Here is a 25,106-nt window from a genome sequence, read left to right on the forward strand (position 1 = left end):
TTACGATATGACAATCTAATGGAATGACATTTGAATTTTCATCACATTTTCTTATATTTAATTCCGCAATGTTCTTTTCTGGTTCTGTAACGTCGTACATAATTCACGAATCGGTGCAGATGACATAAGAAAGAAATGTATATCGCTGTGAAAGTTATTTTTATACAATTGTAACCGATGCACATCGTCAAGTTTACATATTCCTTTTATACCGATGTACAAATGGTTCTCTTAATTTCTGATTCCATGCGCATTCATTCACGAAAGACTATTTGCGTATGAAAAAATTCATCAATTCTTTTCTAAATCTACAATATACACAGTAATGATCGACGTATTAAAGTTTAAACAATGGCACTACATTATAATGGAATAGTATGACTTGAGATACAACAATTTCGTGATTGGTGCACATAATTTTACAGAAGAAAATTTATAAAAGGTACTGCATTGATAAAATTGTATTTTTATAACAATATGAACAACGTGCATTTAACTCCTCGAAAGACAGTATGCTTAAAATATTTTTGTAATTAACGCCACGCGGATGTTTAAGTACAGTAAACTTTCGGATATGTTGACCAACACAAATTCTACGCGTTAAAATTAAACGCTTGACGTTTCAGTACATCTAACATGCAACTTTCAATTTTTGTAAAAGATAGCAGTACTTGGAAGGCACTGAAAATAAAGATTGACGGGACCTCAATTCGTTGGCAGTTACGCGGGGCAGTGTAACGAAAGAGAAAGAACATTCTAAGAGCCATTGTTTACATATTTTTGAATTCACCAGAACCATTAGCGTTGAGCATGAGTATGTTAGGATTTTCCTTTTCAAAGGCAGTCGCGTCTCTGCCTCCGGGTCTTTCTTCCTGTCCCCATTCTCCTAGAGTCCCGCGCATCACATCTGGCTGTTCCTTCAGTTTTTGCTCCTCCTTCTGTGAGATTACTAACGGTTTATGGTCCAACGCAAACACAATCGACAAGTTGATTTTTACGATTTATTTGAATTTATTTAAATTAATCAGCCTTTATATATATATATATATATATATATATATATATATATATATCATTCGTAATATTTATAACAAAATGCAGAGCCTATGATATTGCATGATATTTTCCATATTAAAATACGAATGATCGATATTCAAGTGCATTTGTTGGGCATTGCAGAGACCGTTTCAGTTTCAAATAGTTAAATGTTTATAACAAATTTCATGACCAACACCAATGATACGAAAGCTCGGCTACGTGAAGAGAAGGTATCGCGTATCGATTAAAAACGTTATTCAACATCATTGTTTTTCACAAACCTGTTTATCTTCCTGCGCAAATTTATCGAACATGTTCGCGTAAAGTTTCTTCTCTTTAGCTAATTGCTTTTTAATAAGACAATTACAGATTAAAATTTGTTTAGACGCGGCCGTATTTTTCGGCTGTATTTTTAGAACCTCTTGGAAATCGTTAATAGCGATTTCAGGCGATGCAAGCCCAAGGTGCGCTTGTCCTCTTCTGAACAATGCCTTCTCATTCTGCGGATCCAGTTCTAGAGCTTTGGCACATTCTTCCTTGGCCAAAAAGTTTTCATTGGTTTTCAGATAACATAGAGCGAGGTTTAAGTGAGCCGCTACTAGGAGACTGTCCCTCTCCTTTTTGAGATCGTCCGTGAAATCTGTCACGACATTTAAATACTTGGGGACTTTCTGGTACACTTTAATGGCCAGATTGATTTTATTGGATGTCAAGTACTTCGTCCCTTTCTCTTTCTGCATCTTTGCTTGTTCTATCTTTTCTTCTGGCTTCATTGACCATATACTTGTCTCCTGTAATAAATAATATTCAGTAATTAAGAAAGTTACACAGAACTATAGAGACAAGTCCATCTTAAATGATAATCGCAATTACCTTCTCAAAATTTTGTAACTCCACTTCATACTCCACGTCCGAATTCGGCGGAATTTTGTATTTCGGATTTCCTTCCTCCTTAAATGCATGTTTACTTTTAATCAACAGCCTAGATTTCTCGCCTTTTAAAAAGCGCGGCAGCGCTAACTCTACACCCTCCACAATTCCTACATCTTCTCCTTCTCCGAGGATAAATTCTACCTCTCTATCTTCAAATACTTCATCATTGTACTTTCCAACCAAGTGTACTAAGGACATATACAGAGTTTGTTAGACGAAGAGAATATATAACACGTATTTCACATTTTAAGCCTGTCAAACCGTGATACCAACTCTTTACAGTGCTGCCGTCTTCCGGATTAGCATAGTTTTGGCCAGCAACAAGTTGGAATCTCTGAATGCTCTTATCTTTACCCGGACTTAGATCTTCTCCGCACCAGTCGAGCAATTCAACCTAGAAAGACATATACATATTAGAATATGACCGACAGTTCTCTAATATTTATGTATAAAAAAATCCAATTATTAAAATATATGTATCTCTTATTGAATATTATACGTATTATATATAATATGCATGTTGAAATGTTGCTAATTTACATGCGGATAATGACTAATGCATTATAAAACTTTGCAGAATCGCAGGAGCTTATCTTAAGCAACGATCAGTGGGGGTATCGATTAATTATCTATACTCACTTCAAATTTCAATGTAGCGTCAGGTGGAATTGACGGCGGACTACCCGACTTGCCATAGGCATATTCGGGGGCGCACGTTAGCATAGCGACCTCGCCCTTCTTCATGCTGGCGATGCCAATGTCCCATGCTTTGATGACGCTGTTACTTCCGACAACAAATTTGAACGGCTTGTCTCTGTCTCTGCTGGAGTCAAACTTTTCGCCGTTCAGCAGAGTGCCGGTATAGTGGACTTTCACCTTGCAACCGTTCGTAGGAGTCTCATCGCCAACACCTTCCTTGATGATTTCCTTCAACACACCCCTGTCCTGTGCGGGAGACAAATCTATCTCGGCCATCTTCTGCGGGAATGAGAGGAAAAAAAGCGGATTATTAAAACACCACAAGGAGGCTTTTCTCGCCGCGACGATATCGAGGTGCTACTCCAACCGAGTCCGCGCGCGTTCTTTCCGCGCCGAACCTTCTCGACTCGGAGATGCTAATGTGGCGAATGTTAATGACGGAGGAAATGACTTCGCAAGTCGTGCATTCGTTTGCCGATATGCATTATGTGTGTGAAAATATGAAAACCGAACGAAGATACGTACGATCTGCGAAATAGAATGCGTTCAAGGGTGCACACGTTGCAAAACGCAGCGGAGAAATTATTCGTTCCAAGGTAACCACACCACGACACCACGCGTCGTGTACCGGCTCCGGAGCGAAACAACGATGCGGATCGATCCATGATGTAATAAGAAAGGTGTATCATTGCGCATAGCGGCGGCGGCTCGATGCCAATGAAATTGGAGCCAAAATCCACCCGCGCAATTCAAACGCGAAAAACAATAATGTATATTTTAAATATTGGTTGCATGTACTTAAAATACAGATATTTGGAAAAATAATAATTAGTAATAATAATAATAATAAATAATAATAATAATTTATATTTTTTTAGTTTTTAAATGCGAATATCTAAACTGTCAGCCACACACAGGACTTATGAACGTGTATGTAACATATATTTATATATATATATATATGTATATATATATATATATATATATATATTCTCATCCTGAGGATAGAAATAAAGAACTCTGTTTAGTCGAATTCTTTATGTCTTATGCATTATGCGTTATGCAAAAGTCTGTGCTTCATAAATTATAATTTACAATTTGTAGATTATGATTCAGAACGCGCTTACAAAGATGTTAGCATGTTCTGAATATGGGCTGTTATGTTTATGTTGATGTTCATGTTAATTTATGTTGATAATTATGTTGTTTATTTTTATATTTTATTTTTACATATTTTTTTATATCTTTATATGGAGGGGTAAAAACCTCAGTGGTGTCAAATTTTTAAAAATATATTTTCGTGTGCATAGATGCAATTTATATATTGTATAGATTGCATCTATGCACACAAGAAAAAATTAAAAAAAATTTAACTTACACCACTATGACTTTTACCCTTCCATATATGAACGTTTTACAATACCTTCACTGATTTCTTCTTCTTCAATATCTCTTTCTATTGTTTCTGTCTCTCTTTCATGACATATTTCCTCAAAGTTTATTAATCTTTCTTCTTCTTCAATATCTCTGTCTATTGCTTCTGTCTCTTTTTCATCGGAGACGCCTCGAGCCTACGAGAATTTCGGCTCGATTCTTATTGGTCGAGACACTGGACTACTGCGCATATGTGATGTTGTTTCACCTTAATAAACTTATAGGTATTATTTAAGTTATTATATATTTTATTATAAAAATATAATTTATAAATTATTTATAAATTAATTTTATAGAATTATTCCTCGGTAGATTTTTTCCAAGTGAAACAAGCTGGGCAACTGTCGCGCGTAGCCGACCAATCAAAAGCGCTTCTGTTTCGCGGAAGTGGGCGAGGCGAGGTCATGATGTACTACTATACATCATGGATCGATCCTTTACTCTCTGTTACAATCGTGCACCGGCGGAAATCGATTTCACTGAATTTACTAGAAAATTCGACGTGTTGTATCCTCGACAGTCGATATTTTCGCTCTCGGTCGCATTTCCGAAATCTTTTCGTTCGGCCGTTTGATTTGCAGCGTCGAAGATTCCTGCATTGCCGACACCGCGAGTAACTGTTTTGCAGATTTCTACATTATCGACCTCACTAATTATCATCTTTATCGTGTACGTCTTTTTGCGAGAAAACTTTTGTTTGAGAAAAAATCATTTGTTGAATTAGCGATATTATTGCACAGTGACGAGATTTAATTCAATTCTTTCTCATTGTAGACTCGGCGTATTTTATTTCGGCGATTAAAGCGCGTCAGTAAAGCCCGAAGCAAATTAATATCGATTGGACGATTGTGCTATTATCAGCGTTTTTCGAATTATCTGCGCAACAACAATCGACACGGAAGGTCTATTTCGGTGGCTGCTCGAGGAATACGCGAACGAATGGGCTCTTGAATTTGACGCGGGTTAAACCAATAAAATAGCCGCGTCGCGAAGCGTCCCGCGGCACTCCGCCAATCGCCACGGGCCGTTTTCATCTGACGCCACTACCACTAGTACCACGTACCACTACGCGAATTCACGCGACTACGCGATTACGGTCGAGAGTGCGCCATATTTTCGTTCCGCGCGCGCTTTGCGGCGCGGAGTTTGCCGTTTCGGGGCCGTGAGATCTGTTATGGCGAACGTTTCCTGCTTCGGCGGCGAGTGATCGTGTTTCGGTCGAACGAGTCGAGTGACGAGCGGGGTGTTCCGTTGCACGAATACAGCGGCCGAGAAGAGAACATTGGAGATAGTCGTCGGCCAGAATCGCGCGTCGCGTCCAGCTACGTCCGCGCTCGTAATCGAGCGACGGGAAAAGAACCGAAAAGGTTATTGATGGCGAAGCGCGGGCACGACCGACGTATTTGTCGTTGTTGAGCATCGTTCGAGAGCTCACACGCGTTTTCCTGGGGCCGGGTTTCTACCCGCAGTCGCCTCCCGTTGAAGCGATGGCGGACGAGCCGTCAAACATGGCCGAACGGCCAAGCCGCTGTCGAATTTGCCTGGCCGATCACGGCTGCATGACCAGTCTGCTGAGTGACCGTGTGGAGGGCAAGCTCAAGGATCTGATCAAGTGCACTTGCATCGACGTAAGTCTTTTCTTTGTGTTTCGTGAAGCGTTCTGTCGAACAACTTGATTCATATTTGTTTTTGCCGTAGATCAAGTATGAGGAGAATCTACCCGGAGTCGTGTGTCACGTGTGCTTATATAAGCTGGATATGTGGGGCGAGTTCAAAGAACGGTTTGTACAGTCCAACAAAGCCCTCTTGGAACGGCTAGAGGTATCAGAAACGTCTGACAACGCTGTAAGTAGCCCTAGTATCTTTTTGCCTCGTGGACTTTTGCATCGCTTCGGCTTAACGTTTTTCGTTTTTATCTCAGATTGAAGATCCTGCTTCTAAGGATGACAGTTGTACGACGAAGAATGCGAAAAGGAAACGTAAAATCGGCGAGGATAATATTTCAGACGCTGAGAAGGTACGTCTTTAAATTCTATAATTATTAATTCTGTTTCGTGACGTTTTCTCAACGTTGTATTCATCTCTATTTTTATATGCTGATGATCGTGACAATTTATGCATTAAGTTTCATTCATGTTTTACGGAATTGTAAAGTTGATACATCCAGGAGTTGGTTGTGACAATAAAAAAAAAGTAATCCAATTGTTCTATTTCAGAAAAAAACAAGGATAGACACTGCGAATGGTACTTGCGACACAGATCAACATATACTAGATACAATATGTATATCGTCAGAGGATAATGAAGATGAGCCAGATTCATCTAAGCCAAAGAAGAACGACGAGAATTATGCGGAAGGTAAAACGTATTCCGGACCGACAAGAGCTAGATTGTTACCCGCGAGACGCGGCAGAACTATCGAACGGAGGAAGGCATCCACGAGGCGTTGGGTAGAGAGGAAGAAGGCGCTTTTGGCTGCAACTGGGGAGAACGTGTCTGACACGGATTCCATAGCTTCCGACGATGTGCAATTATCGCCCGTGCAAAAGGCTCGAGCGAAGACCAATGCGGATAAGGAAACGGAAAGGCAGAAGAAGGTAGCGAAGGTGCTGAAAAATCTAGAGACGAATCTTACGGAAAAGTACATCGGGATTCGTGACGGAGATACGGATTCCGACGCGCATAGAACGAGATTGAGCAAGGAGCTGCATTTGCAACAGAGAAACAAAATATCGTTGTTGAACAAAATCAGTAAGGAAAACTCCGTCGGGAGAAATGGATCCTCTCTGGACACCTCGATGGAAAGAGAGCACTCTCCGACTTCATTAACGGATAACGTTGCACTGAGCGTTCGTACGAGGAAGTCCAAGATACAGAAGAATGATAGACAAACTTTTACGCCTCAATCGGTGAAATCCGAACTAGTGATCGGTGACACCAAGTTCGCTGTAACGTCAACGTTGATTCTCGTGGATCCATCGAACCTTAATTCATTGGACGTTAATAATTTGCCGAAGGATTTTAAGAATCCTAGCCCTGACGAAAGCAATCGGGAAAAGAATACCGATATCATCGACGCGGTTCAGCTACGTAGAGTAAATCCCGTGACGACCAAGGCGAACAACAAGTCCAATGGCAAGTCCAAAAACGAGCTTGTCGAAAGATGTTTGAATATCGAAGTAGAGGGTCATGAATTGATGGTTCTGAAACGCGTACAATGCGAATTGGCGGATTTTGTCAAGAAGGAAATGAAGCACAAGATACTCGGCACGAGCGACGGCGCTGTGAAAACGGATAACTCCAAAATTGACAGTGTCACCTGCACCCGCCAGAAACTCGACCAGAAGTTGAAGGATATAATAGAATTAGCTATAAAGAAAAATATCAAGCCTTCTACGACGAGACAAATGGCCGACGTATGCAGCCAGGGATCAACTAGGTTTTCACCAGCGTTGGTAAAGATGGCTGTGCACTCGCCCAGGTATCAGCCGAAAGTTGTAATAAAACGTCTAGATATAGCAAAGGAGAGTAAGCATTATAACGTTAATAACTCTCACGTGATCAAGTCGACCGCGCGAAGGGGCAGGGGCAGAGGCAGAGGCAGGGGCAGGGGCAGGGGCAGGGTCGCCGGGCCGTTCAGTATAAGCCGGATCACTCGTAAACGTCAAAGCGTACCTCCGGTAAGGTACAACGATTACAACGTCAGTGCATTGGACTCTGATTCCGATGCGTCGAATGATAATGACCAAGCACCCATTTGCGAAACGCCCAAGGCAACTAACTCGAGAACGTCTATGATGACGAGACAGTCGGCGATCAATATTGGCAAACCGATGGAAAACAAACAAGATAAACAGACGGTTGAGGAGACTAACAGGGTAGAGGGTGCCATAACTGAGTCTCATATGTGCGGGCTATGTGGACTCACGTTCCAGACCCGCAAGGAAGTCGACGCGCACATTCTTAATCACAAGGCTGCATCGGACATCTCTACCGTGCAGATCGAGTTGCAAAACGACCAGCAATCGACTTCGCTCTCGCAGAAGTCGCGACAGGGAAAGCAGAAGATGATGCGCTGTAAGAGATGTCACGAGGTAGTCGAGGCACGTCTCGTAAAGACGCACGTGTGCAAAACGTCGCAACACAAATGTTACGTCTGCAACTCCATATTCCGTACGAAGAACCTTCTCGCGAAGCACTTGGAGGGCCACGATCATTCCGAATTCAACATAGAGAACGCAATCGGGAACAAAAAGTTCAGCAGTGCTGACACGTTGCTGAAAATGCTATCGGTCGCATCCACGTCACCGCAGAAGGATCAAGTCGAGGAAAATGAAACCGCGACGAAAACGCAGACTGTTGTAAGTGAGAAAAATGACATCCAGTCCGACAAGATAAGTAGCACAGGCGTGAAGCTGGATAGTACTGAAAACATCGCGAAGAAGCCTAAAGAAACGTACACCTGTTTCGTGTGCGACAAGATCTTCACGGACGAGGAAGTACTGAAGGATCACTTACAGAAGCACTGCGACGATCTGAGCGAAGGGGAGCAGAGCAATAGCAAGGAGCAGTATCAGTGCGGTATTTGCAGCAAGATTTTGGAATCGGATGAAGCGTTGGAGGAGCACGTTGGCAAACACTTGTTCGACGATGAGGACGACAACCCTAATCTGATTAGCATAGACCAAAGCACCAATGACGGTAATAATAAGTCGAAGGAAACCGAGGCGTATCAATGTGGCCAGTGCTCGGCGACGTTTGATTCGGAGATGTTGCTGGAGATGCATATGCAGGAGCACGAGGAGGAAGTCGCGATAGCGGAGTGGGAGAAGCAAGGGATGAAGGTTTATCAGTATCAATGCATGCTTTGCGACGAATTGTTCAACGCGGAAAAGGAGTTGGCGGAACATTTGGATATACATAATGCAAACGCGCATGTATGTGTGTTGTGCGACAAGCCGTTCCGCACGCTGGAGGATCTACAAGAACACGTTGCGACTCATTGATGTATCAAATCTGCATTACGTAATATGTTTGGGATAATAATGAGCAGATAAGATTCTGTTACGATGTTTGTTATTACGATTGCTACGAGATCTGCCAATAATATAGATATATAAATTTTCTGTACTAAATGTACATGCTAGCCATATATTTGATTATAGTATTTGAAATTTAAAATTTAAAATTTTCCATGTTTACATGCATAAATGATTCTATATAAAAATGTAATATAATTTATAAAAACGCTGTATTTTATGCGCGTGTTTGTAATTAATTAGAATTTAGAAATTATTTAGTTTGGAAGACATTAAATTTCATTTCACTTATTATGATGCGAACAACGTCGCGAAGAATGTATTTGTTTGATTTTAATTCAAAAATATTACACACTCTCTCTCTCTCTCTCTAAGTTCACTCCTTTAATAAAAAGTGCTGTTTAGATATATATAAGTTTTGGAAAGTTTATATCCTAGAATATGAAGTTCATTTATGTTTTAGAATATATGTTAAATTATGAAATTCTAGAGATATATATACTTTCCATTATACATATGTAGAAAAGAGAGGAGGAGAAAACAAACATAAGAAGAAAACAGCTTTTATGCAAGACAACCGTATTACTTTGCTGATACATGAGTGTATTTTATATCTTTATGTTTAAACCTTCTTATGAATAGAGACACACATTGATGTAAATATATCACACAGAATGTAAGTTGCTTAAGTTGTCAGATTTTGAGATATATAGCCCTAGCTAAATAATATACATATATATATATATATATGTATATATATATATGTATATACCTATATATATATATATATATATATATATATATATATAAATTTCATTTTACACAGAATGAAATTTTTTCATAAATTTACTAGGGCTTTCTTTGCAATATTTTCATTCGTAATGATAATGAAAAAAAAAAAAAATGTTCGTTTTTTTTCTCCGAAGAACTCGAAACTTTATATACTAATTTATATTATTATCACACTGATGAAGAAAACAGTTTATTTTCCGTAATTGTTATTTAAAATATACAACAGCGTGTAATACTGTATACTTGACATCTTATTGAAAAACTTTGTTAAATATAGATAACAGCATTAAATATATGAGTATAATATAAATAAGCGAATGTTACAATATATTTTATTAAGAGATTATTATTCTTTTTAATATAATTAATAATATAATCACCTGTGTAATTATTAGTGATAAATATGAGAAACAATCCACAGAAGATAAAGTTCTGTTAAGTATAAATAATTTACATTAAAGAATTCTAAGAAATAATTGTCTTAAAAAGAGAATTTTTAAGTTTTGCCTGATATAGAATGAGAAAATAGTTTTTATTAATTTTTGATTCTGACAATTTCTAATCTATCAATATGATGCGTTTTACATAGCATTTCGATGTTATTCTGAATTCAAATACAGGTAATTGCGCTTTTATTTCCAATAAGACATTTTTGTTTTCAGTTTCGTCCGTATAATTAAAACATTACTATCGTAAATATAATAACGATATAAATCGATAGAATGTTTTATGTAGAAGTCGTTTATTAAACATACATATATAATAAATTTTATACACAAGCTACACTTTATATATATACTTGACAACTTTATGGAGCTGTGAACACACTTTACAAAAGGTAAATTGGAGGATTAATTAAATGAATGTAAAAAAAATCAGTCAGACTGGATTTATAATTTTACTATATATTCTATATGATATTTACATAAATACTGTGTACATAGACACAATGTATTCGTAATGAATACTTTTTCTTTCAATGTCTATATTATAATAATCATAAATCAAATATCTCTATGACTCTGCAGCTAACGCATTAGATAATTCAGAACATATTTTACGAAAAGAGCTTTTTGAAAATAAAAAATGTTAGCTACATGTTAATTTTCACATGATTCATGCCAACTCTCTAAAATCTCATACATTTAGTTTCAGAAAAACTTATTTCCTTCAATACATGTGTGGTATTTGGTAGATATTATTATACTAATTAAAGTAACGATTAATACGAGACATCTTTATTCTTTTCGATGTATTATAATTCCGAGATATATAACTTCTTTTAATTGAAAATTAACAAAAAAATTTTTTTAAAGACTACCGGATTTATATAGAAACAAGTTATATATGTATGTGTGTACATATATATAACGTACTTTAGATGAAATTATTTTTCTCTTATAACATTATCGCTGATAATTCATATTTATTTCATCAAATTATCATCTCGACTATAACATTTAACTAATGAATGGAATAATTATCGATTTCTGGGTCCCGAATCTCTTATATTAAATTTATGCCCATTTAAAGTGCTGCATTTTATGTTCACATACTTCAAATATATAACACTTCAAATTCATTAAACGACAATTCATATAGCTTCACATATTGCTAGGCTCTTACATCTATTATGTACAATGACACCATTTATATAGACATTAGTTTTTAATAGTACTTTTCTTTAATAACAATAAATTAAATAGAACTCTCGTTTCGTCTCAACCAAAAGATTCTTTTTGTTACAACAATGAGTTACAACAATGAGTCGTAAAACGCAATATGCCAATATTCTAAACTCGCTATACGCGTGTAATCCATGTTTTATCCATAGAGACTAACTAGGGAAGGATTTTAACTAACCTAGCTATCTAAAAACAAATTTAATTCTGAGTGAGGGGTATATTTTCATGTAGGGAAACTGTTCACTTTTTAACTCCGCTAGTCGCGGAGCAAAGATCTCAAAATGGAATCGTCACTCGCCGTTTATACAATTCGTAAATGCAGACGATCAGTTTACGCTTTACCTAGAGGTACCCAGATGTCAGAGACTTGTTGTAACTCGTTTCTTCATTCAGATTCATCCATCGTGAATCGCGTTGTCCTACAGGACGCCACGAGAAACTGATGTCCGGCGAATCTCCAACTCGCGCAAACGACAGCGAAGAAAAACGAAACTTTGCAATTTTGTTCTTCGCGGAGATTACATATTTAAGTAACTAACTTGTGGATTTGGCTTTGCATTAGTTAATCTATTGCGACACCAAGCCTACATAATTCGCCGGATAGAGGCCCACTCTGCCGTCCTTCCTTCCTTTACACCATCCTTGCTCGTCTTCATCTTCCAGTTTCTCGAATACATCGCCTGAAAAATTCAACGAAATTTAAATTAATATCATTCGACATTAATATTATTCGTCAAGCCGTTATATTAATTGTATGAATAGCGAGTTCAAATAATTACATCACTCCTCTGCTAAACATAATAGATAATTAGTAAAGTTGCTCAAGTTGGATTGAGCGACTCCAAAACATTTGCGAACGACACCCTTCCTATTATACCTTGCTTGAAACTAAGCTCATCCGCTTCGGCTCCCTCGTAATCGTACAAGGCTCGTACGGGAACCCCTGGTTCCCCATTGTCGACCAGTGGCTCACCACCGTCCTCGTCCCATTCTTCCTCTTCAAACGGGTTCGACTCTTGCTTGGCATTAGTACCGTTACTGCAATCATCACGCGTTTTAGTACGTACTAATAAAACGTGTATCAATATAAAACTATCAATTTATCTTTCGCGTTGAGAGAACTTTACGACAACTTACGTGATAGTCGAGGTTCTGTTAACGCTGTCAGTCTCGTTATTCTTCTCCGAGGACGGCTTGCTGGAACTTATGTCCGTTTTGCTATCCCCGTGATTGCTTTCCGGTGATATTACTCGGGCGGCAGGCTTCGATTTTGATCTGTTATTGGCCGATGAAAATTCCTGTTTGAACGGGAGGGAGAAAACGTGTTAGATATAACGTCTCGGCGAGATCTGTATAAGTGCGTACCGTGATACCGGATGCACGAATCTCTATCGATGAAAACGCCATGCGTGCAACCAAGTGTATTACGATACGGAGTCGCTAGCCGCGAGTATTTTACGCCCCGAATGAGCATGCCGACGATGCATGTGCGATTTCGTTGAAGCCCACCGCTATCTCGTTGCGTCTATCTGCCCAATAATCTTGCGTGCGTCAAGACGATTCACTATCTTGAGGCTTACATTCGACCGCGATAAGGCTCGACAATGTAAGAAGTCTATGTACTTTTATGGAGAAGATAGTGTCCGGATTCCCATTGCGATAAATATGTATCAATTAAAAAAAAAAAAAAGCGTATTTACAAAGCACAATGAGGCTCAAGATTACTCGTTTTTAAGTAAACAATCGTGACAATGGTTGCGTGATCTCTCGATGAACGGATTAATTATGAATAGTTAAAAATAATGCCATTTCAAGTCTCTCTATCACCGGTGCGGTGTCATTATTGTTATTGCGTTATTGACGAGACACGTTTTAAACGAGATGTCCTTGTGCGAGAATAATAATTCAGCTGTCGGCTATGTACAGATAGTTTTATGCTGTACCATGCAAGAAATTAACATACAGAATCGCCCCGCAACTGTCGCGTTTCCTTCGGAAACTTGTTTTCCTTTCATAAAAATTCGTTCGGACGCTATGCCTATGTAGATCTTTAATTTCCATCGAATAATCACCTCTCGGCTGCTACACGTTAAACTGAAAGTCCGTCAAAGTACAATTTACATCAAGATAAAGGAGTTTCTAAACTAAAGGAAAGTACGACAGTCTTGGCGCAATCTGCCGTTATTCTTCCATTCGCGAAATTAATTCCGTATTAGTTCCGTCATTTGGTTTTCCATAATTACGGCCATCGTCGCAATTTTTAAACGTGAACCATGCAGATGCTGCATGTGATTTTTAACAATCGGTTGCAGGCATATACGACTTAAGCTAAATTTAACGATTCACATACGTATATCTCTTAATAATATTATAATTATCCATACCGTATATACCACATGAGCAGGGTAATAAGCGTCTTGCGAGAAACATTTACAAACTTTTGAGGCTCGAAGAGAGCTTTTCTAATCTTGGCTTTAAACCCAACCGAGAACAATTTGTAAGATACAACTATTTTCATCGATATTATTTATCTCATCTCAAGACAATATCATTAATTTATTCGAAGGAGATGCGCCAGAAAAAAATTAATCAGATGTAATTGCCCTTCGACTGATCTGACTTTGTGATAATCCTTTACTCTTTGATACGATGCCTCTCGGATCATTCGCCGCGTTGCCTCTCCAGCTTGTAAATTTCGTTTCTGCCGTACCTGCCGCAGGAGGCTGTCCGTGTTCACCTTTAGGCACAGATCCGTGCGATTACGTGCGAGCGCAAGAGCGGAGAGGATTACGGTTAATTCGGTTAGGAGCTAGAAGCTGAGAAAGGAAACCCATCCTGGATGACCTCGCGGCCAGCTGGGACATCCGTTAAAAGCTGTCGCGTGCCAGCCTAACCGGGTGCCGGCGATCTTTCTCTTTCTATCTCATTTCCTCGGCCGATCGAACCGATCAAGACGGGACCGGCTCGTCCAGCGTGAGTAATAATAGGCGGGCGGGCCTTTTGGATGCGCGGATTGTGTTGAAAATCAGTTAAAGTGAGATTGGCGCGACGTGTGTGTGTGTGTGTGTGTGTGTGTGTGTAATGTGTAAACAAAACTTTACATGCAGATCCTCGCCGACCGGGCGTTGATTGATGAGAGTGATGGAGCCTGCCGGGAGCGCCTCCTTCGACTTCGAGCCCTTCGTGATCTCGCGGAACTCCTCTGTGTAGTCCTGCATAATAGCAACGTCCCAAAACAATCACATGCATGCATTCCGGAAAATTGTCAGGGGTTCTTTCTTTCTCTCTCTCTCTCTCTTTCTCTTTTTCTTGCTCTACATTTTCTTCTCAAATATTAAGAGTACGATATCATGACGTGGGAGCTTTTCGATATTATCTAAGTACTCTCGAATTGAAAGAAAAGATCAGACGAGAGAGAGAGAGAGAGAGAGAGAAAGAGAGAGAGGTGACAGTGCGGGGGTTGGGTGTTACTCTCGCAACGAATTTAGCTCTTGACAGTGGGTGTATTCCACGGGGACGTAACATCATTTGGACGAGCGACGATATATATAACTGCGATAACGAACACAATTCTGCGTAAGGTTTTTCATATAAGTTAGTTAAAGGAGAACTCTTGATAAAGGGGATCCAGCAACGCTTGCAACCCGTAATCAGTATAAAAAGAACAATCGATGAATTCACGTTATATACAACGAGCGCGTGAATTTTAATGCTATTCCTTTTTTTTTCCCAGGGAAAGTAAAAAATATCGGAAAACATCGCGTCTCGAAATACGTATGAGAGATTACGGGTTAAAAAAAGCTTGAAAACTGAAGAAGGCAAAACTTTGTTGTTAAGCAAGGTATTTTTTCAGAGGCGAATGTACAGAGAAAAGCGTAATTCTTTATTTTAATGTAACAATTACAGAAAAAATTGACGACAATAGCGACGAGTGTGAAGGTTAAAAACGCTGATTAAGAGTATCTCCCGGTTTTTTCAGAGCTTTCCGTTATTTTAGCGCGACAAGATGGTAATTCCATTATCATCTATTCTTGTAATCAATATTTTATTACTTGAATTTGGACACAATTTATTTTTCAATGGAGCTTTATTTCGAGAAATCGCAGCAAATATCATTTCCGTCGAATCAAACTGCCGCCCGGGAATAAAAAAAAGTGTACTGAGGCGCACAGAATGTTCGACAAGTAATTGTAAAATTATTGTAAAAAAAAGGGGAGGGGACAACTATAGAGAGTAATAATTCAGTCCACGCTACAGCTAGTTGTTGTCTAACAACAGATCTTCAACCACGAGCAGGGCTTTTACATGCGACAGTAGAGCTTTTTCTTTTTAGCGACAAGCGTAAGCGACTTACTTCGAACTGCGGCCAATTCATAGCCATATTGACGCCGTGGTTATTAGACCACCATTTGAGGTCTTTCTCGTGGTCGGCATTATTTATCGTGTGATAGAATTCCTCGTATATCTGTGGAAGCCTGGAAAAACGGTAATACGCAATCTGCGGTAAACGGCACGGTAATGACATGTGAAAGTTTCATATTCGTCAAATGTGAAATGGACAGGGACGAGAGACGCGACTCCAATTTCAGTTTTATTTCGATCTGGATTGTCGAGGCAAAATCGCGAGAGAATTAACCGAGCGATGAAAACGAAAGTTCTCTAATCAATGTTGATTATGACGGACACGGTCATGCCGCGTTCGCGAGCGACGCATCGATTTTTGTGGAGAATGTATGTCCGTCGAATTTGCGGTTACGCAACGTTGCACAATATATACGGTTACGCGACAGGGTGGGCGAAGGACTTACACTGGGTCCTGCGATATATTCAGACACTTGTGAATACCGAAGAGAACATCTTTGAAGAACTGTAATCGCTGCGTCTCCATCTCCTGGCACTTGTCGAACACTTGCGTCATGTCTTCCATGTACTTTGGATTGTACTGATTGATTTCCTGAAGGGCCGCCTCGTACTTCTCCTTCGCCTTTTGCACCTCCTCCTTCGTTTTTTGCACTCGGTCCTGCATTTTCTTCACCTGTCGAAAGAGACGAAAAAAATGTTTAGAGACACTTTGCAAGGAGCCGTTCCTCTTTAACGCCGGGTTGAAGGTAAAGGCTTTGATCTGGGCTTTGAGAGGCATTGACGAGACGTGATCTAAGAGATTTAGATCTTTGAAGTAACGGTATATGAATCGGAGTCACTTCATGCAATTCTCTAGATGTAATTTAATAGGCCCAATTCTTTATCTTCAACCTCGTCTGGCCCATCGCCAAAAAGCTGAAGCTTTTCAGCGATGTTAAGCGCTAATGTGGATTAGCCACATTGAGAAAGGGGACGAGAAATATATATGACAATTTCCGTACGTCAAAATGTGCGAAGAAATATATAATCTGGCTACTCTTGCTACAACGTTTAATCTACTTATATATGCTTATTTCATCATGCAACTATACGCGTAAATAATAAAATAATAGACATTCTATCGTAATAATGATCTAACTTGCATTCTCAAGATATCTTTCCAGATCGAAACTGAAATCCATTGGTGTTTACGCGGATAGTATAAAAACATTCATCTTATTGAAGTGCAACGTAACAATCTTGCAAACGACATTAGACATTTTTGTGAAAATCTTACAGAGATCTTTCGGGCCTTGGATCTTTATTGGGAACTTCACAATGGAACTTGCGCGAATTTCATGAAACTTATAAAAATGTCCCGGTTACACAGTAATCTCCCCGCTTTATGTAATTTCATAATTACAGCGTTCACTTTCCGACCGCATCGCGGTGAGGACAAGGTTGAGGCCGTTCGGACGAAATTTATGTCATTATGCGATTTTACACAAGAAAGAAAAACGTGAAACGTGCACCGCGAGCGCTCTAAGAATTTAGAGTAAAGAGATTTACATATACACCGGCTCGTGAATCATCCCGTATTCCACGCACGTGCGCCGCATTTCTCGTGCCGGCCCCGGTTCACTAAATTACGGTAATACACGTCGAATGTGTGGATTCTTGTAATTACGAGTAACGCTCAATCAAGCCAGAGGGCTACAGAAATTACACTCGTTGTCAGTCGTATTTTCTCTACGTAGCAACCTTTTAAATATACAGGCTCTCCGAATAATTACTAAGCAGCAGTATGCGTCCGATAGAAATAAGCCAGGCGTGCCGCGTCTAAGATAAAGGATGGATCGACATCAGAAGTTTTGACAAGATTATGTACGCGTGGAGAGAAGAAGACACGCGGATCTCAAGAGAACATTCGGCTGATCGCGCCTTTCCGATTTCGATCCATTCGACTGATCAACATTCCGAGCAAAAAAACCATCCGGTGCGAGAAAAGGCTTAAGTCAGAGTTTTGCTTACCAGCAGAGCCTTCTGTAGTAAGGAAAACACAAGAAAAGAGAGAAAGACAGAAATTGAGAGACATGCGACATGCAATATAATATACATACAAACTGAACGTCGCCTATTTTATTATCCCTAAGGTTTTTTGGTATTCTGAGGCTCCATGCACCACATCCACACTCTGTCATCTAGAAACGTCGTTAGCCGTCTTTCAGAGATGCCTGTCTCCGACATCGGGATCATTATTGTGCCGATTATTGAGCCGCGTGCTCGCAAGTTCTGGCCAATTCGCGATTCACGGATGTTGGACTCTCCAGAATTACCGAGGGACATGAAACGCGAATTTTTTCTTTTTAAAATTTTCTTCTTCTCCCCTAGACTCGGATCACAATCTCTCTCCGGCAATTCTAACGGCAATTAGAACAATATAGCGTCGGTAGCGAAACTCAGATGGAAAGTTGCAATACAGTTTTTCTCGGCGCGTTCACGTCACTCTTGGGTATCATTCGTATAATTGTTACCGTACAAGAAGCGGAATGGACGTACGGCGTTTACGTTCGGTCTGTACTGCGATCGTTATAGGGTATCCTTCCCGTTCCGAATAAGAGACACGCGTTGGGCAAGAAACATCACACAGACGTGCAAGAGGGACTCCGCGTCCAGAAGCGAACGAGAGTCGCGTATCGTTAGCTTACCGCGAAACGTCAAGCAAGAAATGAGGTAGCAGCGCATGCAAGAATTCTTAAGAATAAGGTGTAACGTACGTTATCAGAGCCTCGGGCCATCTGCAAATAATACTCGCTAGAGAACAACTGTATCCATATATAGGATCGCGCTTGAGACCGAGATCGCGCGACTAATGTTTATACAATATGCGTTACGATAATACGTACGTTGCGTCTGTATTGTTTGTAATGCGGTTGTCTCGTCGCTTCGAAAAGGGTACTGATAAAAACGCGAAAGAGAATCCCATCGTGGGATCGCGGATTTAAATCGCGTGTTAAAATACGCAGCACTGTTAATCAAAATAATTAATGTGCCACGTGCACGTTTGTTGGTTATAAATATAGAAAATTCGCAGAATAATAGTTTAACTCGTCATCTTTGTCACCGTTTGCTATTTTACATATTTTCTATCTATATTTTTGTCTAAACTCAAACTAGAAATTTTATGTATTCTATTGTATTACGGGAAACGGGAACGTTATTGCTGCACGTTATTTTGTAACTGCAAGGATTATTTTGTCAGGAAGAAATCCATGCAATTCGCGCAATTGTATCCGCGATGCGGCTCAATCACAATCCGCCACAATCCGTCTTTTAAAAGTGCACGTGATGACGAAGTAATGTCTATGGTAATACATGTATCGGTCGATCGGTTAATAAACACCTTACAAGTGACAAGTGACGTAACGTGTCCCGCGAGATACGGGGGGGGGGACACAATGGAAACGTAATGACCCTCACCTGATCCGGCGAGAGAGAACTATCCGCCGATGCGTTCCTCTCCATGTTCGCCGCGGTTCGCTCGGTCTTACAGCTGTTGTGATACTCCGACTTCGTCTTCTCGACCTTCTGGAGAAGTTTCGCCCATGGCTTCTGCGCCTTCTTAAACGCGTCTTCCATTTCCTTGCGCTCCTTAAGGGTCATCATCGACTGCAATCACGGAACCAAACCCGTGCGACATCAGCCACTATCACAGAAACTTGTGTAAAATATATCATTAGCTAGCCACAGATATCAGAGAACCAATAAGCAAATGACGATCGACAACACAATAAATAAGAATTAACATTTTCGGTCATCGGAATCTTGCGCCTAATAATAATTTCTGTGAATTTTAAACATTTCGCCGCTTCATGCTTTTGCGATCACGCGCCGATTACTATTCGGTCTTGAAACGCAGTTTTATGCCAAAGCTGAAAATGTGTAATATCACATTATTATAACTGATAATTGATTTAATATTTACTGATGCTAAAATAAACGTCTTATATAAATCTAGAAGGAATTTATTACGAAAACTAAACTTTAGTTAAAATTAGTTACTCGTAAAAAATAAATTAGGATCAAACGAGATTTATTGCGCCGCTTACTACTTTGTCATTCAAAAGTGTGTCAAGGAACGATCTAGCGATCTTGTCGTCCATCCTTGCACGGAAAAAATTCAAAAATTTCAAGATACGACTTGGAATTTCGATTTTTAAAGGACCCACCGACTTGGCTCGACATAATACCGCCCTTTTACCTTGTGATACGCATCCTTCTGCCACGTCTTGACTTGCTGAACGATGTCGTTGCAGAGATTCTCTTTGACCCTGAGATGAAGATCGCAGAGCCTGTCGGACTCCACCAGGACGCCCTTCCACGCCGCCTCGGTCGTCCCGTACTCCGGTCCCTTCTCGATCTTGTCGTTCCAATTCTTCGACCAGTTTTTGAGCGCCTTGGCATAGTTCTTCTCGATCTCCGCCCTTTCCTGGACCAGAGCTATCAGACTGTCGCAGAGCTTGTGACCGTCCTCGATCCTCCTCGTCGTTCGCTTGTAGTTGCCCGGCTCCCAAAAGGAGTCCGACGTCGCTATCAGCATGTTGTCGTCGCTGTGATGTGACATCTTAGCCTAAGTCGAGAAATCCCTTTCACCTGGAAATAAAAAAGGGAACGAGGTGTCAGAGAGATGGCAATATTATTCGGTAAATGGAGGAAAAAGATTTTATTATCGTGCGGCACGTACAAAATTTTATGACACAGCATAAATCGTACTTCATTTGAGCTCTTTTATATCGTGTATTAATAGCTTTCGAATTGACATACGAAGTAAAAAAAACTTCTCTCTCGTAAATTACGGTCATTACTGAAAGATATATTACTGTTTTGCGTGGAACTGCCATTAGGCTAAGAAATACTATTATATGTATAAGGCTCATTTGATGAAGAATATAGAAACTTAATAAGAGAAAGACAAAGTCTTCAAAGAGAAAAGTCTTTATGTAAAACTTGAATACATTGTTAAAAAAAACTTCTATAGAAAAAATTCAACTTAGAGAGACCAAGAAAATTACGTTATTACCGGTTGTGTGTCATTGAATACGTGATATTTGAGCATCTATTCATGCCGTTCGATTTGCTAGAAGTGTTTATTTAATGATGCCTTTTACGAGATCAGAGAAACGTACGAGTTTACTACAAATGTTTGCTAATCACGCAGATTTAGATTTTAACTTAAGTATCCAATTATTATGTCGGTTTCCATATAACGATATTGGTACTACAGTATTTTTAGAACAAAAGAAAATCATGTTATTGTAATATTCAAAGATACGTTAAAATAAATTTATAGAAGTATCCTTATGACTTTTTTGTTTTACGTATTTTTGCTAAATATAATGCTCGTCTTTCTCGATATGTTTTATATGCTGAGAAGAGTTGCAAATTCCACGGATTATCGGCGAGGAATTCAAGAGCTGCAAACGGACGTGTGTGGCCGTCCCTATGGAGGAATGTTGAATATTTGCTGGAGCGAGCGTGGTAGTTATTGGATTAAGCCTCGGTTTGGATCATCGATTGGCCCAATTTGCGAAGCCATCGCAAATCCTCGACGACATTCGTATGCGCTGACACGCCGCGATATGTTTACGTAGTATTACGTACCTTGCTGATTTTTTCGCTCTGCGTGCATATAGGAATAACTCTAATAATAAGACGCTGGTTACGCGTGTAAAACGAAGTTTTACAAATTTTTCTAATCGACAGAAATCCATTCGTATCTGATCATTCACCTTTAATTAAAATAATTCAATTAAATAATAAATTAAATTGACGCGAGAGAATTAAATATTTTTTAACCGGTTTTTCGATTTCTCGAAGAACGTCGTTGATATAAAACCGACACATTGAGAGAACACTCTCCTGAGAATCATCTTAAGTCTCTCGCGAGGCAGGAGCGCGATTTTATTGCAAGGCGGCACGTTAACACAGCCGAGAGAATGAAAATCGCGTCTGTGCGATGCTGTAGCGCATGCGGCGATTCTCGATTGGGTCAAGCGGACTAACAATTAGATGCAACGGCTCGGCTCGGCTCGGCTCGTTCGTATATGCAAATGCAGTGCATCTAGCAATGCATTCGCCGGTTCTAGTCATCAACGGTTACGGAATTGCTTCATGGAGTTTCACGGCTAACAACATCGGCATCGCAAGGAAAGAAAAAAAATCGGATGAGTTATCGCAATCTGTTCCAATTGCTTAATAATGGATGACAAATCTTTTTAATTCTAGAGAAAGAACTTTAAATCCTTTTCGGCTTTTGTTATAGCCGGCAAATAATTGGGATGCGCAATATCGGTGAAGTGCGAAATAAATATCAACATTCTTGTTATATCGATTATACGTTTAACTCTCAAGAACTTTGTAATCGAATATCAAAATTCACAAACGTGTTAAAATGCTCTTCATTAGAAAACATAACGAACAATGCGGCCGTATATGGGATCGCGTGGAAATGAATCGAAAAGGAAGCAAGTGGCTGCGTTTAGTAACGAGACAATAGTCGTTCGTGAATATATGGGAGTGCTCGTGGATCGTGCGTTAAAGAGACGTCCTTGCTGAAAACCAAAGTCTCCGGTGAAAGTCGACGAGAATGAAATCTAGGGACCGGCGAGATCCGTTCTGTAGATCGTAAGATACCCTCTTTGTAGAGAGAAAAAAAAATTTGAAGATCCGTTGTTTCCTCGTTTCCTGAGCTCGTCTTCCCGTGCCGCGCGCACTCGACGAAAGCGCGAGGGAAACGAGGAGCATCGATATCGATGCATAAATCAGTTAAGAACAGTTTAATATGTAATTGTTGTCTGAATTGGAAGATCGTTGAAGTATTGATTTCACGACGAAAGTTAATTGCATAAATATGAGAAAGAAAAATGCAGACAAGCTTTTTACTACATTGCTTATCTAATAAACGAATTTATATATTAAATCTAGTTCATCAATTTTTTTTTTTACTGTATTTCTTAACTGACTCTGTAGCTATAGCTGCCCTGCTAAATGATTTAAATTATTAGGCATCGTGTATAATAAACCATCATTACCTGAAAATTATTGACTGCAGTGCTTTTTGATTTTATTGTATATTCGCGTAGAAATCCGCAAAGTTATGCGCGCGCACTGCGCAAGAGATAGCGGACGAAGGCTTAGCGGTTCTCCGGACCAATTTGCATAGGTTTTAATGCAAATGCTTATGGAAGTGATATATTCTTGAACAGTTCCGTAATATGCATATAGAATCATACGCTTACGTATCTTACCATTAGATGAAGATACCAGAGTGTATCAGATACCGCGCAATTTCTCATCACAATGAAATAAAAAAAACTGTATGATCTTCAAATTGATATCCAAAAGGAAAAGATTCATAATTAACAATAATTTAGACATTAAAAATCCGGATTGTGTTGTAAAAAATTATTCCTTTGCTTCTTGAGATAGAGATAGAGATCTTGAATTTTTTTCGGCATTTGTTATAGTATAATTATGCAACATATGGCTTTTCTTCAGCATTTTTGTGCGTGGCATATTGATCAATGCAGTAGAGCCCAAATAATTTGGAAATAAAGATTAGGTTGACTATATCGGTGGGGAGGAAGAGGAAGAAATCACGATGGTGACGAAGAATAAGGAGGCGTGGGCCGAGAAGAATGCCGTCAGGCCGGCCCAGGGAACGATCGATCAGCTCGGTAGATCGAGGAGAAGGTCATATCAAGGCTCCGAGATGAAGTCCGATTTTCGGCGACGTGTGCGGAGGACAGGTGGAGCGAGGAATTGTTGCTTTCCAGCTCGCGCGCATGAAACGCGCGTTGCACGTTTCCCCGGCGATCGAGCCCTTTCCTTCGGCTTCGGACTCGATCGGAATGGGCACAGTCGCTCTGGATCGTGGAATGTTGCTCCGCTGGCCGGATCGCTCGCGATCTCGAAGTCGCCGTTCAGCGTGAACGATTAATCGATTACGCTCTTCTTCGTGCAAAACCGCAGGATTTGCCGAGCGGCCCTTGAGAGATGGACGAGACAATCGCGTGTGGTAGCATGAGAGCACGATTGATAAGCTGTATAGTTCACGTAATGAGTTTTTTTTAGTAACAACTAAAATGTCTAGGGTATGCTAAATAATTAGATAACGGACATAACGAGATTAGACCGCGGAAACAGTACAATTGGAGATGTATAATCGATGAGGAGAGACGTGCAGAGCAAGCTTGTGTGTCTATATAAAATTTGCATATATTATTTGTACTTTGTGTGCGAGTTACATATTAAATAAAACATCTTGGATTAAATTGAATTAAATTTAATTTAATTAGATTAAATTGTGCACTCCTTAGAAAATAATTGGAATTGTTAAATCCTTAAAATCGTATCATCGCAGCGCGAGTAAATTCCCAAGTATTCATGCTGGCTAAATAAGGCTGTCTTCAGCCTTTAAAAAAAAAAAAAAAAAAAAAAAAAAAAAAAAAAGATAACAACTGGAGCTAAATTACAGCGCGTGACATTGAGGCAACGTGTATGCGGTTGACATTTCAAAAGCGTGCCGTAATGTTGGAAAATGCCGCGTATGCAGATACCGTAAAATATGTCGCTCATATTTTCGTGAATAGCAAGGTCGGACTATCGTAACCACGCATGGACTCCATTAAGAGATTATTTTGTACATCAAATGAAATAAAATTGAATCATGAAAGACTATATATCCGGAATCCGAATTTAATAATTGCAATCGTGCAACTGCATCGTTTCAACCGTGCACATTTGTTGTTGACAGAAAAATTTCATCAAAAAGTCCATCTATAAATCAAATATTTCTCAAAATATCTCAAATATTTTTATTTATATTTAATAAAAAATAAAACAAACTAAAATTTTTTTAGCGTAACTATAGAAAATCGGCATCATGTATTTTTATTCAGCGTGATTCCTTCGTTCACATTATATTTTACAATTTTCTGCACTAACAATAAGTGATAAAAATTACAAGGTAGTAAGAATTGTTATTGGTTACTATATAATGATAGAATGCCTTTGGCAATAACCTGATTTTTCCTCTGATGACACGTGCGAGAGAAAAGCACGAACGGTATCATGCTGAATCATT

The 25,106-nt window shown here is 39.5% G+C and overlaps 3 protein-coding genes across 8 annotated transcripts in view; 1 reads left to right on the forward strand and 2 right to left on the reverse strand.

Moving 5' to 3' along the window:
• Nucleotides 1–35: 35 nt before the first annotated feature.
• Fkbp59 (FK506-binding protein 59kD) lies at nucleotides 36–3,355 on the reverse strand. The gene is made up of 6 exons (XM_077399918.1): nucleotides 3,196–3,355; nucleotides 2,611–2,949; nucleotides 2,245–2,365; nucleotides 1,912–2,159; nucleotides 1,320–1,829; nucleotides 36–938 (listed from the first exon to the last, which is right to left on the reverse strand). The coding sequence occupies exons 2-6, from the start codon at nucleotides 2,944–2,946 to the stop codon at nucleotides 771–773; spliced, it is 1,383 nt and encodes a 460-aa protein (XP_077256044.1). The 5' UTR covers nucleotides 2,947–2,949; nucleotides 3,196–3,355; the 3' UTR covers nucleotides 36–770.
• A 1,806-nt stretch (nucleotides 3,356–5,161) lies between these two features.
• Nucleotides 5,162–9,917, forward strand: LOC143894018 (uncharacterized). The gene is made up of 4 exons (XM_077400009.1): nucleotides 5,162–5,732; nucleotides 5,803–5,949; nucleotides 6,026–6,121; nucleotides 6,321–9,917. The coding sequence occupies exons 1-4, from the start codon at nucleotides 5,592–5,594 to the stop codon at nucleotides 9,108–9,110; spliced, it is 3,174 nt and encodes a 1,057-aa protein (XP_077256135.1). The 5' UTR covers nucleotides 5,162–5,591; the 3' UTR covers nucleotides 9,111–9,917.
• Nucleotides 9,918–10,814: 897 nt separating this feature from the next.
• The window catches only part of Synd (protein kinase C and casein kinase substrate in neurons protein Synd), a 58,334-nt gene continuing 44,042 nt past the window's right edge, over nucleotides 10,815–25,106 (reverse strand). For 3 of the 6 annotated variants that reach the window (XM_077400010.1, XM_077400013.1, XM_077400012.1), the window contains exons 2-10: nucleotides 20,223–20,614; nucleotides 19,442–19,630; nucleotides 18,739–18,759; nucleotides 16,429–16,655; nucleotides 15,975–16,095; nucleotides 14,722–14,832; nucleotides 12,758–12,918; nucleotides 12,498–12,658; nucleotides 10,815–12,300 (exon numbers count right to left, since the gene is read on the reverse strand). In XM_077400010.1, coding sequence (XP_077256136.1) covers nucleotides 12,188–12,300; nucleotides 12,498–12,658; nucleotides 12,758–12,918; nucleotides 14,722–14,832; nucleotides 15,975–16,095; nucleotides 16,429–16,655; nucleotides 18,739–18,759; nucleotides 19,442–19,630; nucleotides 20,223–20,585 — 1,467 coding nt within the window. In that variant the 5' untranslated portion in view covers nucleotides 20,586–20,614 and the 3' untranslated portion in view covers nucleotides 10,815–12,187. Of the gene's footprint in view, nucleotides 12,301–12,497; nucleotides 12,659–12,757; nucleotides 12,919–14,721; nucleotides 14,833–15,974; nucleotides 16,096–16,428; nucleotides 16,656–17,992; nucleotides 18,005–18,738; nucleotides 18,760–19,441; nucleotides 19,631–20,222; nucleotides 20,615–25,106 lie in introns of all 6 variants that reach the window. The other 3 variants (XM_077400014.1, XM_077400016.1, XM_077400015.1) reach the window with 3 other exon arrangements.

This window comes from Temnothorax americanus, unplaced genomic scaffold (assembly GCF_048541705.1).
Source record: "Temnothorax americanus isolate GAGA-0224 unplaced genomic scaffold, ASM4854170v1 Scaffold13, whole genome shotgun sequence".
Taxonomy (NCBI): domain Eukaryota; kingdom Metazoa; phylum Arthropoda; class Insecta; order Hymenoptera; family Formicidae; genus Temnothorax; species Temnothorax americanus.

Coding starts and splice junctions, on each gene's coding strand:
- LOC143894018 (XM_077400009.1), top strand. CDS start 5,592: ATGGCGGACGAGCCGTCAAACATGGCCGAACGGCCAAGCCGCTGTCGA. Junction 5,733..5,802: donor TCAAGTGCACTTGCATCGAC/GTAAGTCTTTTC, acceptor TTTTTGCCGTAG/ATCAAGTATGAGGAGAATCT. Junction 5,950..6,025: donor CAGAAACGTCTGACAACGCT/GTAAGTAGCCCT, acceptor TTTTTATCTCAG/ATTGAAGATCCTGCTTCTAA.
- Fkbp59 (XM_077399918.1), bottom strand. CDS start 2,946: ATGGCCGAGATAGATTTGTCTCCCGCACAGGACAGGGGTGTGTTGAAG. Junction 2,160..2,244: donor AGACGGCAGCACTGTAAAGA/GTTGGTATCACG, acceptor ATATGTCCTTAG/TACACTTGGTTGGAAAGTAC. Junction 1,830..1,911: donor AGTTACAAAATTTTGAGAAG/GTAATTGCGATT, acceptor TATTTATTACAG/GAGACAAGTATATGGTCAAT.